The sequence below is a fragment of the Mercenaria mercenaria genome, chromosome 10 (genome assembly GCF_021730395.1).
Source record: "Mercenaria mercenaria strain notata chromosome 10, MADL_Memer_1, whole genome shotgun sequence".
NCBI lineage: Eukaryota > Metazoa > Mollusca > Bivalvia > Venerida > Veneridae > Mercenaria > Mercenaria mercenaria.
The window spans coordinates 40,806,866-40,826,992 of NC_069370.1; the positions used below are offsets into that span (position 1 = coordinate 40,806,866).

The window sequence follows — 20,127 nt, forward strand, 5'->3', positions numbered from 1 at the left end:
CAGAGATGAGCATATAAGAAGTGAAAATCAACAGCTAATTTTTTTTATGAAAATTTTACTTTAAAAATTAGGCACATGTTTATACGATAACATTTCCATTTCTGTCATATATTTGGAAGTTCTCTGACATAAAGCTTTTCTCTGGTCACTTATTAAGAAAGAATTAGTTGGCCCAGGAAGCATCGTTCTGCTGTTACAATGAAAATAAGCACAACAAACCTGTTAAAAGCCTTTACATCTTTCATCCTTTGCTCATATTTACTTTGTTCTTTACACTGCTCCCATAACTGCCTTACAGTACAATTCTCAAGTTTCAATCCGTGTGGTGTAGTGTCACCCTCTTTGTACAGATTCACTGCTCTTACCTGTAATAATGGGTAAGAAGAACACAAGTTTCATTCTGTTCCAGTTTTATGCTGGATTTACAAAAATTCAAGTGATTAAAATGATATCAAGTACTATCAGACGAGCTTATTTCCAAACTATTTCAATATTTGACAGACAGCAATATAAATTTTAAAGCAGAAAATTTATTAAGATACTGAGACACAAGATTTTTCTTTGTAGTATGATAAACAGAGCTGTTTATGCACCCCAAGCATACTGGACTGTTGGAGATATGTATGATTATCTCCCTCCAGTATGCTATGACTTTTGACCTAATGACCCAAAAGACTATGGATGATCAACTAAACATAGCCATAGACAAAGTTCGATGGGCAGGTTAAAGCTTTCTCAAGCTACATAGTTACATGTACATATGCTCTTTTGTCTCAATGTCAAAGTGGCATTGGCCTTTGACCACCTGACATGCAAAGCAATATGGTTTAGCTACTGGCAAATAAACAATCATGCTATGAAATTTAATGGCAACCGGCCCAAGCATTCTCCAGCTATTTTTAGGCTCTAGGCCACAATGACCATGACCTTTGACATAATTATACATTGTCATTTACTGACCACAGGCAATCAGTCCTTAGCCAAAGTATTCTTCAGTCATTGATAAAAGACTATTTTCAGTCTTAGGGTTACTGTGACATTGACCTTTGCTCTCCTGACCTTCGAACAATAATGGTCAACTACTGACTACAGAAAATTTTGCTTAGAATTTTGATAGTCATGGGCCCAAGCATCCTCCTACTACTAATAAAATCATTTCTTAGTCTCAACGTCCCTGTAATTTGCCTTTGAATTTCTGTATCTCAAAATAATTGGGATTTTTTATCTTCCTGCAAAGTCTGAGAGACCTAGATAAAAGCTGTCTTTGGTTATTGACATGAAACTGTTTCCAATCCCAATTTAAGCATAACTTTTGACCTACCGGCCCAAAGAACTGTAGGTGTCATCTATTGATTGCTAGTCGACGTACCATCTTTTTTTTCTATAATCAGAATGTGTTTAGTTTTTCAATGACTTTACATTTGCAAAAATGTGAAAAAGGGTAAAACTGGCTAAAGTTATACGCGATACTCTCTCAAGCAAGATACAAAACTCCTTGCTAATTTCCAGTTATGTCTGTATCATGAATATGGACAATGCATTATTTCAAAATTTCTCTAACAATAAATACCATACCTGCTCTTGACTAACACCAAGAGTGCAAGAAATATTAAATAAAATGTCTTCCATTATAAGAATCGCTTGTGCACCTCCAAATCCTCGGAATGACGTGTTAGATGGTGTGTTGGTTTTACAGGTGAATGCCTCCAACTTGACGTTTTCTATCTTATATCCACTCTCAAAGTTGTCTGTTGCTGTTGAAATCACCTGAAACAGTTCTGAATCAAATGCAATGTTGTTCTTATTTTAATTCCGACTGCTAGGATTTCTTAAATCATTTGAAACTGTGAAAGAATTTTCAAAATCGGCCTAAAAATGAGAAAGTTGTGAGCATCTAAATATTTTATCAAAATGGTGACCATTTTGTTTCCATGGCAACAAAAACAAAATGACGGGTTTGTTAAATTTCTAAATGTCAAACTATTTCTCTACTTTTTTCAGTTATAATGAAAGAAATTACCATGTTTTACATCTTACACTCAAGAAACATATGAAAGTAATCTATTTAAAAGGTTATTTGCTAAACAAAGAATTCAGCAATGTGTAAGTGACGTCATAAATGTACTAAAATGGCTGCCTCCATGATCAGTCAAGTGTGATCTTGACATCTGAGCTAGGGGTCTTGGTATTGCGCATACCATGTTGTCTCATTATGGGATACATTTGTACATGTAATGTGAAAATTCAAATGAATTATGGACCATACATGTAAAAAAAAATCCTTTGACCTCTGAGTGTGACCTTGACCTTTGGGCTAGGGGTCTGGGAGTTATGCATAACTTATCATCTTATTATGGATTACATTTGCACAAAGTAATATTACAATCCCTTTGAAGATGATGGTGTTAAGGACCAGACATGAAAAAAACACTACTAGGAGTATTAAATGCAATGTTGTTCTTATTTTAGGTTCTGGGTGTTGGGCATTACAAATCCTCTAATTGTAGAGAATATTTGTGCCAAGTAATATAAAAATTCCTTGATAGATGGTCGAGTACAGACCGGACAGGAAAAATGCCCTGTTGACCTTTGATTTCCAAATGTGATCTTGACCTTTGAGCTAGGAGCCTGGGTCTTGCTCATGACAAATTGTCTCATTATGGGGAACATTTATTTGTGCCAAGTAAATTAAAAGCCCTTGATGAATGCCAAAGTTAGCGACCATACATGAATCTGTGACAAAAGGACTATCAAATGAACTAACAGATGCAGCAATTACTATATGCTGCCCTAAAAAATAGGTCACAAACCTCCACAGAGTTATCCAGACTATATCCACCTTGGTTATACATCTTCAAATCCAAAGCTTTCAACTTTCCTTCTTTAGTAAAACCAACCTGTGGAAAATATATAAATATTTAGTATGTAATACAGACATAAACAATCTGTCTGTCAAGAATAAATACCACAGTAAATCTCTTCTTTTTTTTTTTTACTTTATAGAGTTTATTTAATTCTAAGCCACAGCAGATAACCTGATACGTAGAGTAAATGCCACGTAGTAAAACAGAATAAGTGAAGAAAATGTTGCCAGGTAATAAGTCCTCTTCTGGTTTGGGAGGCAAAGAAATGGGAAAAGGAAATTACCATTCTCTGGTGATAAATTAGTAACAAATTGTTCATTCACAATGTCTTGCTATAGTGAAAGTAACACTACAACTGTTTTAAAGCAAATCATTGACCAGACAGAAATGGGACAGACTGACACACAAAGACCAAACCTATAGTCCCAGGTGCTAAAATTATAGTAATAATAATAATAATATTAAAGACATTATTTATAGAGGCGACACAGTTAGGTCTAGCCCCGCCTTCCCCGTGTGTTATCACCAAAACGTAAGTTCTTTGTAAACATGTACATTTTTATGTAAGCACAATTTCTCCATTATGGAGATGATTTTTTTTAATGCCAAGTATTAAGAATAAACGAAGCTGACTCAGGTGCTGAAGGTACCTTCTCATGTGATAAGACTAAAAGAATCAACCAGGAAAAGTTGTATAATATAGCGAATGCAACATACACACCTTATACTTTCCCAGGAAGGGATCACGTTTCCCCATGATTTCCATGTCTATTTCCCTTGGTAACACACATCTCACTGGACGCTTATACCTGTAATTGTAATCATTCAACATATCAAATGAACATAATGTTAACATTAAGGTTACATAAATTTTATGCTATATTCTATATAAAATCCCACCTACAAGTATACACAAATCACACCGAACAAGCTGATTTTGTAAAGTATACAGATTCTATTTTTTTAAATATTGTTTCAAAGAACTTCCATTCGAACAGTGATTTTCAAAAATTTTCTAGCCACTTTATCATTTCATGTTTGACATACATTAACCCTTAACATGCTGGACACGACTGATTCTGCCTTTGCAACCAGTGTAGATCATGATCAGCCTGCACATCTGTGCAGTCTGATCAAGATCTGCACAGTTTGCCATTCAGTCAGTATCTTTTTGGAAATCACCCCTTTTAACAGTTAATGGTACTGTCAAAATTGAAAGATGGACAAGTTCATTATAGCAATTTAGCAGGGTAAGGGTTAAACAAAACAAATTATTTTTGTATTTGTAATTTCCCATAGAAAGCATTTAAAGATTCATCTACTGTGTATGTGACATACTTGTGAGCTGCAATGGCTACTGGAGCAGATATTACTACGTTTCTAGTATCTTTCCCGCCAAAACTTCCACCAAGTCGTCTCACCTTCACATTCACTTTATGCTGCGGGATATTTAGGACTTCACATATACTTTCCTGACAAGAGAAGATATATATATATATGAGCTGCACCATGAGAAAACCACCGTAGTGCATTTGCGACCAGCATGGTTCCAGACCAGACTGGGCATCCAGGCAGTCTGGTCAGGGTCCATGCTGTTCGCTAACAGTTTCTCTAATTGTAATAGGCTTTGAAAGCGAACAGCATGGATCCTGACCTGACTGTGCGGATGCGCAGGCTGGCCTGGATCCATGCTGGTCACAAATGTACTATGTTGGTTTTCTCATGGTGTGGCTCATATTATAAAGATAGCAGGCTTCAACTATAACTAAAATGGCAAGATTCACACAAGAAAAAAAACGATAAATAAGGTAATAGGGTTCACAAACAAAAAGAACTAGAATAAGATGGCAGGATTCACTCAAGAAAATAACTATAAGTAAGATAACAGGATTCACACAAGAGCACCGCCTTGCGGGTGCTGACGCTCATCTGATTTTTTTTGTGTAATAGAAATATTGTCCTACCCATGATTTTCTAAGTCTAAAAAGGGCCATCATTCTTGCAAAAAGCAGGATAGAGTTATGTTTCTTGATGTACAGTGTCCACTTATGATGGTGAAAAACTGTTGTAAGTTTTAAAGCAATAGCTTTGATAGTTTATGAGAAAAGTTGACTTAAACATAATACTCAACCAAGAAAATGATTTTCTAAGTCCAAAAGGGGCAATAATTATTGCAAAAATCAGGATGGAGTTACGCTGCTTGCTGTACAGGGTCAGCTTATGATGGTAAACAAGTGTTGAAAGTTTCAAAGCAATAGCTTTGATAGTTTAAGAGAAAAAGTTGACCTAAACATTAAACTTAACCAAAATATCTGATATTTTCTAAGTCCAAAAGGGGCCATAAACCTTGCAAAAAGCAGGATGGAGTTATGTTTCTTGCTGTACAGGGTCAACTTATGATGGTGAACAAGTGTTGCAAGTTTTAAAGCAATAGCTTTGATAGTTTAGGATAAAAGCTGTCCTAAACATAAAACTTAACCAAGAAAACTGATTTTCTAAGTCCAAATGGGGCAATAAATCTTGCAAAAAGCAAGATGGAGTTATGTTTCTTGCTGTACAGGGTCAGCTTATGATGGTGAACAAGTATTCCAAGTTTCAAAGCAATAGCTTTGACAGTTTGGGAGAAAAGTTGACCTAAACATAAAACTTAACCAAGAAATCTGATATTTTCTAAGTACAAAAGGGGCCATAAATCTTGCAAAAAGCAAGATGGAGTTATGTTTCTTGCTATACAGGGTCAGCTTATGATGGTGAACAAGTATTCCAAGTTTCAAAGCAACAGCTTTGATAGTTTAGGAGAAAAGTTGACCTAAACATAAAACTTAACCAGGCAACGCCGACGCCGACAACCGCTCAAGTGATGACAATAACTCATCATTTTTTTTCAAAAAATCAGATGAGCTAACAAGAACTATAAGACTTAGTCAGAATTCTCAGAAGAAGAAAAAAACTATAAATAACATGACAAATTTCACGCAAACAAATAACTAAATAAAACTAGAAGATGCTTTTGTAGAAAAGCGCATGTCTTTCCCAAAGTAGTAATAGGCAAGAAGTCAATAGAGGACAGGAGGAAAATCCAAGAGACACTGATAGTTGCCTTAGTGAATGAAATGCAATAGGGATCATCTACTCAGCATGCCAAATCATCCCATGAAGTTTCAATGTTCTGGGTCAAGTGGTTCTCAAGTTATGGATTGGCAACCTTTTTCCACGTTCAGGCCCCCGTGACCTTGACCTTTGGAGTGACCTCTTTTCACCCAAGGAGTACAATTTGAACAATTTTGGTTGAGGACCATAAGACAATGCTACAAACCAAATATCAAAGGTCTTAGTGTTGTGTTTTCAGACAAGAAGATTTTTAAACTTTTTTCCTATATAAGTCTATATAAAACTTCGGACCACCGGGGCGGGGCCATATTTGACCCTAGGATGATAATTTGAAAAATCTTGGTAGAGGACCACTAGATGATGCTACATACCAAATATCAAAGCCCTAGGCCATGTGGTTTTGTACAAGAAGATATTCAAAGTTTTCCCTATATGTCTATAAAAACCATGTGACACCCGGGGCGGGGTCATATTTGACCCTAGGGGGACAATTTGAACAGTCTTGGTAGAGGACCACTAGATAATGCTACATACCAAATATCAAAGCCCTAGGCCAAGTGGTTTTGTACAAGAAGATTTTCAAAGTTTTCCCTGTATATCTATACAAACCATGTGACCCCCGGGGCAGAGCCATATTTGACCCTAGGGGGATAATTTGAATAATTTTTGTAGAGGACCACTAGATGATGCTACACACCAGTTATCAAAGCCCTAGGCCCTGTGGTTTTGGACAAGAAGATTTTTAAAGTTTTTCCTTTCGGCTGCCATGGCAACCAGAGTTCTGCATGAAATTCAATTCTTTGAACAATTTTGAAAGGGGGCCACCCAAAGATCATTCCTGTGAAGTTTGATGTAATTCTGCCCAGTGGTTTTCAAGAAGAAGATATTTTTAGAAATTGTTGATGGACGAGGCACGACTGATGACGCACGACGGACATCAAGCGGTCGCAATAGCTCACCTTGTCACTTCATGACAGGTGAGCTAAAAACTGCTGAAGTTAGAGAGCATACAACTTTTATGGATGCCTCCCACTGCTGCAGTTTATCACACGGTACATCCCATTTCACGTGCATATAAAAATATAAGAAGTTGGGTAAGACTCTTTTTTACATACCTGATTGTTCATGAGCTGTTGAGCTGTACAATACATCTCTAACTCATTATTTTCTACCTTAGGTATGGCGTATGCACCATGCGGTTCCATATAGAAATGTTCCTGATGCCCCGTTCTATATTCACCTGTAACACATTTATACTGATTAATCATTATTGATAACACAGATGACAACAGTCTGTATCACTGCAAAAAAGAAATGTATAATCATAAAACTGCACAGAAAATTCTCAGAAGGAAACTTTATAATACAAGAGCTGTCACTATTGGTGACAAATGCCCCTGAAGTATGCCCAAGAATGCCACAGTTGTATGCGCAAAAAAAATCTCATATCATTTTGTGACCTTGACCTTGACCTAAGAGGCCTGGGTCATAAGTGTGACACACCTTCTCAATATTGTTGACATTTGTGTCAAATTATTTTCAAATCCCTTGAGTTATGGGCCACACAAGAAACACCTTTGACTTCTAAGTGTGACCTTGACCTTAGAGCTACGGGTCTGGGTCTTGCGCACAACACCTCATCTCATTATAGGGAACATTTATTCCAAGTAATTTCAAAGTCCCCTTTATATCATGATAAAGACTCATGCAAGTTTTCATCCATTTATATCATATACTTTTTGAGCTAGGTGCGTCACAAGGTGAAAATGTGTGTTTTTTACTATTTCAGGGGCCATAACTCTGAAAATAGGGGGCAGAGGCAGACAAAAAATAGGAAGTGCGCAAGTTCATATCATGATACAGACTTATGCAAGGTATAATCATTTTATATGTAATATTTTGTGAGTTAGGCGCATCACAAGGTGAAAATGTGCATTTTTGACTATTTCAGGGGCCATAACTCTGGAAATGGGAGGTGGACCCTGATGAAAAATGGGAGGTGCGCAAGTTCATATCATGATAAAGACTCATGCAAGGTATAATAAATTTATATTAAATACTTTTTGAGCTAGGCGCATCACAAGGTGAAAATGTGCATTTTTGACTATTTCTGGGGCCATAACCCTGGAAACACAAGTTCATATCATGATAAAGACTCATGCAAGGTTTCATCAATTTATATCAAATACTTTTTGAGCTAGGCGCATCACAAACTTCTGACAGATGGATGGACGCACAGACATGACCAAATCTGTAAGCTCCCACCACTCATTGGGGGGGGTAGTGGTGGGGGGCACAAAAAAAACAAACTGAAAAAATCTGTATCTTCCAACTATATTTTCTAGTAGGAGTCACCCCTTTTGGCAACCAATGATTAGAACAAAAGACACAGATTAAACTTATCCTGTACTAAATTACAGGTATTACCTGTCACAACATGGTCTGATTCTTTAAATCCTTTCTCTACATCTCCTTCAAGCTGATGAGTGCATGCTCCACCACCAAAGAAGCTCTCAGCTGCAATGGCTTCCTGTTGAAAATAGCACAAACTTTACAAATCTTGATACAGTGAAATATTTTAAAATCAGTATTTTGGAATAAAATTTCATGGTTTTTTTTGGCAAAAAAAAAAGGCTTTTGTAGTTGAATGTACCTTAAATAGCCAGATTATGTCTCTCCCATGACTGGCCACATAAAAGATTTTAGTAGTTTAAATATGGGCTATAGTAACCATGTTTTTCATATCCAAAAGAAAAACTTTTATGTCATTTTTACAGGTTTATTATTTCTTTTAGTGACATTGGTTTTAATCAAATATGGTTTGCAAATTTCAAAGTTATAGATCACTAAAATGTTAAAATTATGAGCCAATGGAATTGCAAATGCTTTTAATGCTGCATTACTATGCAAACATTTCACAGGTAACACCCATTAAAATGCTGCTATTTTATGTGACAACATCGTGTATGTTAACAATCATAGCCGAATGCAACAAATGGGCAACTTGATTTCTGGAATGATCTGCCTTTGTAATAAATAGATTTTATAGTATTTTGAGAGTAGCAACACAAAATGGACAAATAGAGGAAGCCTTGTTTGACTTTAAATGTTAAAATAACATTTAAAATTACTTATATATAGCCTCAATGGTAACTTGACCGACAATAGCAGTTTGAAAAACAAAGGCCGCCCATGATGATCTGTTGGGGTACTGGGTATGTAATTTTGTAGGCTGTGACCTAAACCTAACACCAAATGACCTCAAAAACAGGGGTCATCTACTGTCTACAGGCAACCATCCTCTGCTGACTAAATGCAACTATCCTATGTAGACTGATAGCCACAAGCACACGCTTTCTTCAGTGACTGATCTGAAACCATTTTCAACCTCATTGTTACTGTGACCTTAACCCTTAAGCTACTGGCCAAAATACAATAGGAGTAATTTTGTATCCCCCTCATCCTTTTGGGAGTGCAGAATAGTAACTGTTTTCTGCAGTAGATAATAAATCACTACATGTACGTCAGTCCAAAACATGCAGTCAGCATGTATATTTCAAATGCTAGAGTTCATGCAAGCCCTTTTATATACAGCCTCAATGTTACGTTACAATTCAAGTCGATTTTTGTTCTACATATAAACAAAATCTAATGGTAAACATGTGAACCTCGAGAGTGAGTATAGGCTTGAGATCCTCATACTGTATCTTGACCAAGTATGTTGCTTTTCTTGCTATTTCCCTTGTCTCTGCTAGCACAGCTCCAATAGGCTGACCTATACCCAGTACCTGAGGAAAAAGCACAAATTTATACCTTAGTCTATATAAATGTAGTTGCCACGGAGTTGGATGAGAAATGCCAAGGTAATTTTCTTCAATGAGGAGTAAGATCTCTCAAAAACCACTGACATTCTGTAAGCCAGCTGGACGGCTTCCTCACATGAAGAATTCAGTGCCCCATGTGAGGCTCAAACCCACATTGGTGGGGGGCAAGTGATTTGAAAACAGCAACTTTAACAACTCGGTCAAGGTAGCCCTTAAGATATATTTTAACTGATATAATCAATCATACAGGTATTTATAAATATACTATGGTTTTCTTATGTCCAACAGATCACAGATGGTGTTAGAAGTGACATGTTCAATGCAAAAATCTGACAACTTCTTCAAATATACACATTTGGCAAACCAATGTTATGAAGTATTTGAAATATTCTTCAAGCATTTCCAATACCTCAAATAGGACTCAAAACGTGGTTATCAGATTCTGATTTATCATAGTTTATTATAAATTTCAACTACTGATCATTTACATTAAGTTATGATCAATGAGTGCTAAATTCGTGTTACATTTCCACTGAAGGAATTTTTAAAATTTCTTTTTCCTAACCCATTTTTCTAACCAAGAGAGAGTTATTTTAGCACAATCGCCAACCTTCAATATGTCAGGTGGATGGCTTCGTCACATGAAAGAATTCTACATCCTAAGTTTCAAACCCCCAGCATTGCGAAGCAGCAGGTTTAACTCTCAGCCACAGAGGCTGCAACAGAAGAAACAGTCTGCTTTTTTCAGACACTGGTGCCCAAACTTCCTGTTCCAAAGCCTTATGTTACACCAAAAATATTTACAAGACACATGACTTCTAAAGACTCCTGTATTCTAATGGCCTGCAAAAAGGACATCTATGAAGTCTTGCCATTACACTTTTTCAACAAGATAATTACCTCCTTAGAAGCAAAGATTTCTTCTGTCTTTTCAACAGCACCCCACAAGTTTTTGCCTGGAATATCTCGGTGGTCAATGAAACCATGGACCCCATCTATCTTCAACGCAGCACTGGGATCTACACTCAGTATCTTTGCATGAGCTCTACGACTCATCACCAGACTTAGAAACAGTTCACCTATTTCATGAAAGGAATTTTAAAAATTTACTTGATAGAATAAATTTGTCTGAATTAAGGCATTAATGAGACACCAAACATATTGAACAGTCCAACTGTTTACTCGGATAATTCGAACATCACCCTTTGCTCAAACTAAGTGTCAGGTCCTGCCCAAATTTCTATGTTGTATATTGTTTCAGTGACTCGAACTGCTGATAATTCGAACAAAATTTGCTGGTCCCATGAAGTTTGAGCAAGCAAAGTTCAAAGCTCTTTAAAAATCTTAACAACACCATAGTCTGAATTTAAAATATGTCTTCAGGATCTCCGAAATTTCAGTTTTGTTACATTTTCACTAACTATTTTGAAAAAGATTCAAGTTCTAAAAGACTGAGTAATTTAACCTGCAAGTTTAGGCATGTCATCTATAAACACAGCCTCTCCTGAGACCACAGCCTCTGATGAAATATTTGGTATTGGGCGACCTACAGCATCACTCTCAGGCTGCCCCGGCTCCGTACAGGGATCATAGAACTGTGTTGAGGAGCTAGGTTCAAGCTCCAATGGAGCCAGACTGTTGGTATCTGACATAGGTTGTCCCTGCATTAAAGATATATAGATAAGAACTGAAAAACATGGACTGAACAAAACTAAAACTGCAACAGGCTTATTTCAGCTACAAATTTAGAGCTGTTCTGCTTATAGTAAAGTTAACAAATGTATTACTACACTCAATTTTCAGTTTACTTTTAAGACAAAAATGTGGCGGCGTAATCATCCCTTTCATTTAAATTCTGTCGGGGAGGTAACTAGAGACACATGCTGGAACTACATTTTCTGTAACAAGGCTTTTCCAAAGGAGGATCAACAGTAGATACATCTAAGTCCAAGTATTGTTAAACAAGAGGGCCATGAAGGCCCTGTATCGCTCACCTGACCTACTAAAGATCATCAAGATTAACATTCTGACCAAGTTTCATCAAGATATGTTCATAAATGTGGCCTCTACAGTGTTAACTAGCTTTTCTTTTGATTTGACCCCGTGACCTAGTTTTTGAACCAACATGACCCAGATTCGAACCTGACCTAAAGATCATCAAGTTTAACATTCTGACTAAGTTTCATGAAGATAAAGTCAAAAATGTGGCCTCTAGAGTGTTAACAAGCTTTTCCTTTGATTTGCCCCCATGACCTAATTCTTGACCAAACATGACCCAGATTCAAACTTGACCTAAAGATCATCAAGTTTAATATTCTGACTCAGTTTCATGAAGATATAGTCATAAATGTGGCCTCTAGAGTGTTAACAAGCTTTTCCTTTGATTTAACCTAGTGCCCTAGTTTTTGACCCCAGCTGACCCAGACTTAAACTTGACCTAAAGAGCATCAAGATAAACATTCTGACCAAGTTTCATTAAGATATGGTCATAAATGTGGCCTCTACAGTGTTAACTAGCTTTTCCTTTGATTTGACCAGGTGACCTAGTTTTTAATCCTACATGACCATGATTCAAACTGGACCTTAAGATCATCAATATTAACATTCTGACCAAGTTTCATGAAGATATAGTCATAAATGCGGCCTCTACAGTGTTAACAAGCTTTTCCTTTGATTTGACCTGGTGACCTAGTTTTTGACCCCAGATGACCCAATATCAAACTCGTCCAAGACTTTTTTAAGGATAACATTCTGACTAAGTTTCATTAAGATTGGGCCAAAATTGTGACCTCTAGAGTGTTAACAAGCTTTTCCTTTGATTTGACCTGTTGACCTAGTTTTTGACCCCAGGTGACCCAATATCGAACTCATCCAAGAATTTATTAAGGGTAACATTCTGACTAAGTTTCATTAAGATTGGGCCAAAAATGTGACCTCTACAGTGTTAACAAGCTTTTCCTTTGATTTGACCTGGTGACCTAGTTTTTGACCCCAGATGATCCAATATCGAACTCGTCCAAGACTTTATGGAGGGTAACATTCTGACCAAGTTTCATTAAGATTGGGTCAAAATTGTGACCTCTAGAGTGTTAACAAGCTTTTCCTTTGATTTGACCTGGTGACCTAGTTTTTGACACCAGATGACCCAATATCGAACTCGTCCAAGATTTTATGGAGGGTAACATTCTGACCAAGTTTCATTAAGATTGGGCCAAAAATGTGACCTCTAGAGTGTTAACAGTCAAATTGTTGACGACGGACGGACGGACGACGCCGGACACAGGGTGATCACTAAAGCTCACCTTTGAGCACTTCGTGCTCAGGTGAGCTAAAAACATAGTAAAAGCCTACCTTCATGTAATTTCTTCTAACGTAATCAAGTACAATATACATGTATTAAGTAACTTTTCATATAAAGAAAAAATATATACCAGATTCCTTTTCACTTTATCATAAAATTTGAAGAAGAAAGCAGTTGCCACAGCCAGCTTGTAGTTGTCAACAGGCTTGCCGTTGTCAGCGGCAAAATCTTCTGACAAACTAGCGATGACTTTGTGTAACAAATCATCATCCCATACCCTGCAATACAGGACAGGTGTAATGTTTTAAAACTTAAGTCCTATCAAAGAAGCATCATGTTCCAATTATTGTTTTAGTTTAGTTTATATGAATTTACTTTCGCCTGGTTGTGATGACAGTCTTCAGCTTATCTGAACCACTCACGAGTGTGCTTCCTGGAAAAACTAGAGTTGTCACAGCAGTGACGAATTATACCCCCACAATATGGCCTTGTCACAGAACTAAGCCAATGTCAAAGCTGAACTTGCTTGACCTTTGACCTCCTGACCTCAAAATCAATAGGGGTCATGAAATTTCATGATTCTTGGCCCAAGCATCCTCAAGTTATTGTCCAGAAAAGGTTAAAATGTTCAGTCACTCTGACCTTTGACCTTTTGAACTCGAAATCAATAGGGGTCTGTTGCTGGTCATGAGCAACCGCTAAGTTTCGTGATCCTAGGCCCAAGCATTCTGAAGTTATTGTCCGAAAACTTTTTAAATGTTCCAGATCACTGTGACCTTGACCTGTGACTTACTGACCTCAAAATCATTAGGGGTCATCTGCTGGTCATGACAAACCTACCTATCAATTTTCATGATCCTATGCCCAAGTGTTCTCAAGTTATCATATGGAAACCGTTTAACTGTTTCGTGTTATTGTGACCTTGACCTCTGACCTTCTAACCTCAAAGTCGAACTTGACCTGCGTTTTATCATGTTAAACCTGTGTACAAAACATTTTGATCCTAGGCCCAAGTGTTCTCAAGTTATCATCCGGAAACCGTTCAACTGTTCTGGGTCACTGTGACCTTGACCTTTGACCTACTGACCTCAAAGTCAAACTTGACCTGTATTTCATGATGTTACATCTGTGTACCAAAATTTATGATCCTAGGCCCAAGCATTGTCAAGTTATCATCCAGAAACCATTTCACTGTTCAGGGTCACTGTGACCTTGACCTTTGACCTACTGACCTCAAAGTAAACTTGACCTGTATTTACTGATGTTACACCTGTGTACCAAAATTTATGATCCTAGGCCCAAGCATTCTCAAGTTATCATCCGAAAACCATTTTACTGTTAAGGGTAACTGTGACCTTAACCTTTGACCTACTGACCTCAAAGTCAAACTTTACCTGTATTTTTTGATGTTACACCTGTGTACCAAAAATTATGATCCTAGGCCCAAGCCTTCTCAAGTTATCATCCGGAAACAATTTAACTGTTCAGGAATACTGTGACCTTAACCTTTGACCTACTGACCTCAAAGTCGAACTTGAACTGTATTTTCTGATGTTACACCTGTGTACCAAAAATTATTCAAATCCGCCTTTCATGAGTTATTGTCTGGAAACTATGAAAACCAATGGACCAACAGACAGACAGACCAAAGGACCAAGCTCACTCCTATATACCCTCCTAAACTTTGTTTTGTGGGGGTATAACCAGTGCTGGTGTTTTACGAGGTTTGATCTTGACCCCAGTAATGCTCGAACCCATGACCCCCCACCCCCAGGGTTGAGCGACCGACACCTCTACTACTAGACCACCGCTCCTCTTAAAATTTAGTGTTTTAAACCCTATAAACTCATTTTTCTTTCCACACATTTTTGGGTAACCCCCCACCCACCCCCGAGTTGAGTGGTCAACATCTTAACCACTAGACCAATGCATCCATTTTTGGGATGGATAAAGTAACAAAAAATACAAAAATGTGCCTCTCATGAAAAAAAAAACCTGCAAAAAAACCAACTTTGCAGTGTTTCATAGAATACTTAGTACATACTAACATCAGACAGGAAATATCTAGAATAAAGACTAAAATGTGAGCGAATGGAATAAAAACAAGAGCTTTCAGGGGACAGCAATGATCGACTATTCAACAGCCTTGTTAATTGAATAAATATTAGTCGAAAAAGGGGCATAAATTTGTAAACAAGAGGACCATGATGGTCCTGAATCGCTCACCTCTTCCCACATGACCCAGTTTTGAGTATGACATAGTTTTTTCTATTATTTGACATAGTGACCTAGTTTTTGAGCTCATGTGACCCAGTTTTGAACTTGACCTAGATATTATCAAGATAAAAATTCTGACCAATTTTCATGAAGATCCATTGAAAAATATGGTCTCTAGAGAGGTCACAAGGTTTTTCTATTATTTGACCTATTGACTTAGTTTTTGAAGGTACGTGACCCTGTTCTGAACTTTACCTAGATATCATCAAGGTGAACATTCTCACTAATTTTCATGAAGATCTCTTGAAAAATATGGCCTCTGGAGAGGTCACAAGGTTTTTCTATTTTTATACCTACTGGCCTAGTTTTTGACCGCACGTGACCCAGTTTCGACCTAGATATCATCAAGGTGAACATTCAGATCAATTTTCATGAAGATCCATTGAAAAATATGGCCTCTAGAGAGGTCAAAAGATTTTAATTATTTTAGACCTACTGACCTAGTTTTTGACTGCAGTTGACCCAGTTTCAAACTTGACCTAGATATCATCAAGATGAACATTCAGACCAACTTTCATACAGATCCCATGAAAAGAATGGCCTCTAGAGAGGTCACAAGGTTTTTTTATTATTTGACCTACTGACCTAGTTTTTTAAGGCACGTGACCCATTTTCAAACTTGACCTAGATATCATCAAGATGAACATTCTGACCAACTTTCATGAAGATCCATTCAAGGGTATGGCCTCTAGAGAGGTCACAAGGTTTTTCTATTTCAAGACCTACTGACCTAGTTTTTGATCGCAGTTGACCCAGTTTCAAACTTGACCTATATATCATCAAGATAAACATTCAGACCAACTTTCATACAGATCCAATGAAAAATATGGCCTCTAGAGAGGTCACAACGTTTTTTCATTATTTGACCTACTGACCTAATTTTTGACGGCACGTGACCCACTTTCAAACTTGACCTAGACATCATCAAGATGAACATTCTGACCAATTTTTATGGAGATCCATTCACAAGTATGGCCTCTAGAGAGGTCACAAGGTTTTTCTATTTTTAGACCTACTGACCTAGTTTTTGATCGCACCTGACCCTGTTTCGAACTTGACCTAGATATCATCAAGATAAACATTCAGACCAACTTTCATACAGATCCCATGAAAAATATGGCCTTTAGAGAGGTCACAAGGTTTTTCTATTATTTGACCTACTGACCTAGTTTTTGATGGCACGTGATCCACTTTCAAACTTGACCTAGATATCATCAAGATGAACATTCAGACCAACTTTCATACAGATCCCATGAAAAATATGGCCTCTAGAGAGGTCACAAGGTTTTTCTATTATTTGACCTACTGACCTAGTTTTTGAAGGCACGTGACCCACTTTCGAACTTGACCTAGATATCAGCAAGGTGAACATTCTGACCAGTTTTCATGAAGATCTCATGAAATATATGGCCTCTAGAGAGGTCACAATTTTTTTTCATTTTTAGACCTACTGACCTAGTTTTTGACTGCACGTGACCCAGTTTCAAACTTGACCTAGATATCATCAAGATGAATATTCAGACCAACTTTCATACAGATCCCATGAAAAATATGGCCTTTAGAGAGGTCACAAGGTGTTTCTATTATTTGACCTACTGACCTAGTTTTTGAAGGCACGTGACCCAGTTTCGAACTTGACCTAGATATCATCAAGATGAACATTCTGACCAACTTTCATAAAGGTCCCACAAAAAATGTGACCTCTAGAGTGGTCACAAGCAAAAGTTTACGGACGGACGACGGACGCTGTGTGATCACAAAAGCTCACCATGTCACTATGTGACAGGTGAGCTAAAAAGCAAAACAGACTTATGAAACTGTGCAATGTAAATCAGTTCTTCACAGTGAATAAGTGTGTGAAGTTTCAATTCATTCTCACAAGTGGTTACTGAGATACCAGCTTACATGTAAAAAACGTAACAAAATCAGGACGTCGGCGCATGGGTGAGTCCAATAGCTCTACCCATTCTTTAAATAGCCAAGCTAAAAATGAAAAGAAATCTAATGTACCTACCTTCCAACTGCTAAATCCATGGTCTTCCTTGCCAAAACTGCCTTGTCTGCTATTCCACCAAAACAAATCCTGAAATTGTTTCATGCAGATCTGGTAAACAAGAGGACCATGATGGTCCTGAATCGCTCACCTCTTCCCACATGACCCAGTTTTGAGTATGACGTCGTTTTTTCTATTATCTGACATAGTGACCTAGTTTTTGAGCTCATGTGACCCAGTTTTGAACTTGACCTAGATATTATCAAGATAAAAATTCTGACCAATTTTCATGAAGATCCATTGAAAAATATGGTCTCTAGAGAGGTCACAAGGTTTTTCTATTATTTGACATATTGACCTAGTTCTCGAAGGTACGTGACACTGTTTTGAACTTTCCCTAGATATCATCAAGGTGAACATTCTCACTAATTTTCATGAAGATCTCATGAAAAATATGGCCTCTAGAGAGGTCACAAGGTTTTTCTATTTTTATACCTACTGGCCTAGTTTTTGACCACACGTGACCCAGTTTCGAAACTGACCTAGATATCATCAAGGTTAACATTCAGATCAATTTTCATGAAGATCCATTGAAAAATATGGCCTCTAGAGAAGTCAAAAGATTTTAATAATTTAAGACCTACTGACCTAGTTTTTGACCGCAGCTGACCCAGTTTCAAACTTGACCTAGATATCATCAAGATGAACATTCAGACCAATTTTCATACAGATCCCATGAAAAGTATGGCCTCTAGAGAGGTCACAAGGTATTTTTATTATTTGACCTACTGACCTAGTTTTTTAAGGCACGTGACCCAGTTTCAAATCTGACCAAGATATCATCAAGGTGAACATTCTGAGCAATTTTTATGGAGATCCATTCAAAAGTATGGCCTCTAGAGAGGTAACAAGGTTTCTCTATTTTTAGACCTACTGACCTAGTTTTTGACCGCACATGACCTTGTTTCAAACTTGACCTAGATATCATCAAGATGAACATTCAGACCAATTTTCATACAGATCCCATGAAAAATATGGCCTTTCGAGAGGTCACAAGGTTTTTTTATTATTTGACCTACTGACCTAGTTTTTTAAGGCACGTGACCCAGTTTCAAATCTGACCAAGATATCATCAAGGTGAACATTCTGAGCAATTTTTATGGAGATCCATTCAAAAGTATGGCCTCTAGAGAGGTCACAAGGTTTTTCTATTATTTGACCTACTGACCTAGTTTTTGATGGCACGTGACCCACTTTCAAACCTGACCTAGATATCATCAAGGTGAACATTCTGACCAATTTTCATGAAGATCTCATGAAATATATGGCCTCTAGAGAGGTCACAAGGTTTTTCTATTTTTAGACCTACTGACCTAGTTTTTGACCGCACGTGACCCAGTTTCGAACTTGACCTAGATATCATCAAGACGAACATTCAGACCAACTTTCATACAGATCCCATGAAAAATATGGCCTTTAGAGAGGTCACAAGGTTTTTCTATTATTTGACCTACTGACCTAGTTTTTGACGGCACAAGACCCAGTTTCGAACTTGACCTAGATATCATCAAGGTGAACGTTCTGACCAATTTACATGAAGATCTTATGAAATATATGGCCTCTAGAGAGGTCACAAGGTTTTTCTATTTTTAGACCTACTGACCTAGTTTTTGAAGGCACGTGACCCAGTTTCGAACTTGAACTAGATATCATCAAGGTGAACATTCTGCCCAATTTTCATGAAGATCTTGTGAAATATATGGCCTCTAGAGAGGTCACAAGGTTTTTCTTTTTTTAGACCTACTGACCTAGTTTTTGAAGGCACATGACCCAGTTTCGAACTTGACCTAGATATCATCAAGATGAACATTCTGACCAACTTTCATAAAGATCCCATGAAAAATGTGACCTCTAGAGTGGTCACAAGCAAAAGTTTACAGACGCACTGACGCACGGACGGACGATGGATGACGGACACCGCGCGATCACAAAAGCTCACCTTGTCACTTTGTGACAGGTGAGCTAAAAATATGACAAATGTTATGTTTACAAGGGTTTTCTATGACCTAATGTTAGACCAAATATGACCTTGTTTAATTTCAAATCTGTTTTTCTAAAGAGAAACATTTTGACTAAATTTCATGAACATTATGTAGGAAATGTGGCATCTGGAGTGTTAAAAATATTTTCTGCCACTCCACCTTGTCCCCAAATGATTCACTTTCAAACTTTACCTAGATTTCATAATGACAAACATTCTGACCCAGTGTGGTTAGAATGGGCCACTGTGACATCTAGAGTGCTAACAATATTTTTTTTGATGATGCAAATTGCATAATGACAACAAATATAGTGAGATCACAATAGCTCACCTTGAACACTTCCTGCTCAGGTGAGCTAGGGAGAATGCTGACACTAGTTGGTAGATGCTGAAACAGCTCCCTATAAACCGTTAGATTAAGTAAGCGTAACTGACGTAGTAATTAAAAGGTATTCTAACACTTTTAAAATTTTCTTTTATATAAACAAAGAAGGATTTTACCCTGAATTGTCTTGTCAATTAAAACACGTTTCGCAAAATGACCTACTTTTGGCAAAGGGAAGTAATGCGTCCATTTAAGCCTAAAAAAGGATTCCAGATTAGTATCCCTTCCTGGTGTAATTCGAACGTATTAGAGTGGAAATAGAGATTAGTTTTGCGTGCTTTGTTGGCAAATAAAACAGGCTTTTTTCATTCAGATGCTCGTAATTAATAAT

The 20,127-nt window shown here is 37.4% G+C and overlaps 1 protein-coding gene across 4 annotated transcripts in view; it reads right to left on the reverse strand.

Annotated features, from left to right (window-relative positions):
- Positions 1–20,127, reverse strand: part of LOC123561824 (xanthine dehydrogenase/oxidase-like) — a 96,121-nt gene that overhangs the window by 17,926 nt on the left and 58,068 nt on the right. For all 4 annotated transcript variants that reach the window (XM_053552896.1, XM_053552895.1, XM_053552894.1 and 1 more), the window contains 12 exons: positions 17,392–17,460; positions 13,231–13,378; positions 11,265–11,460; positions 10,700–10,878; positions 9,644–9,763; positions 8,403–8,505; positions 7,091–7,215; positions 4,203–4,336; positions 3,586–3,673; positions 2,811–2,897; positions 1,576–1,767; positions 220–365 (listed from right to left, as the gene is read on the reverse strand). In XM_053552896.1, coding sequence (XP_053408871.1) covers positions 220–365; positions 1,576–1,767; positions 2,811–2,897; positions 3,586–3,673; positions 4,203–4,336; positions 7,091–7,215; positions 8,403–8,505; positions 9,644–9,763; positions 10,700–10,878; positions 11,265–11,460; positions 13,231–13,378; positions 17,392–17,460 — 1,587 coding nt within the window. The remainder of the gene's footprint in view (positions 1–219; positions 366–1,575; positions 1,768–2,810; positions 2,898–3,585; positions 3,674–4,202; positions 4,337–7,090; positions 7,216–8,402; positions 8,506–9,643; positions 9,764–10,699; positions 10,879–11,264; positions 11,461–13,230; positions 13,379–17,391; positions 17,461–20,127) is intronic.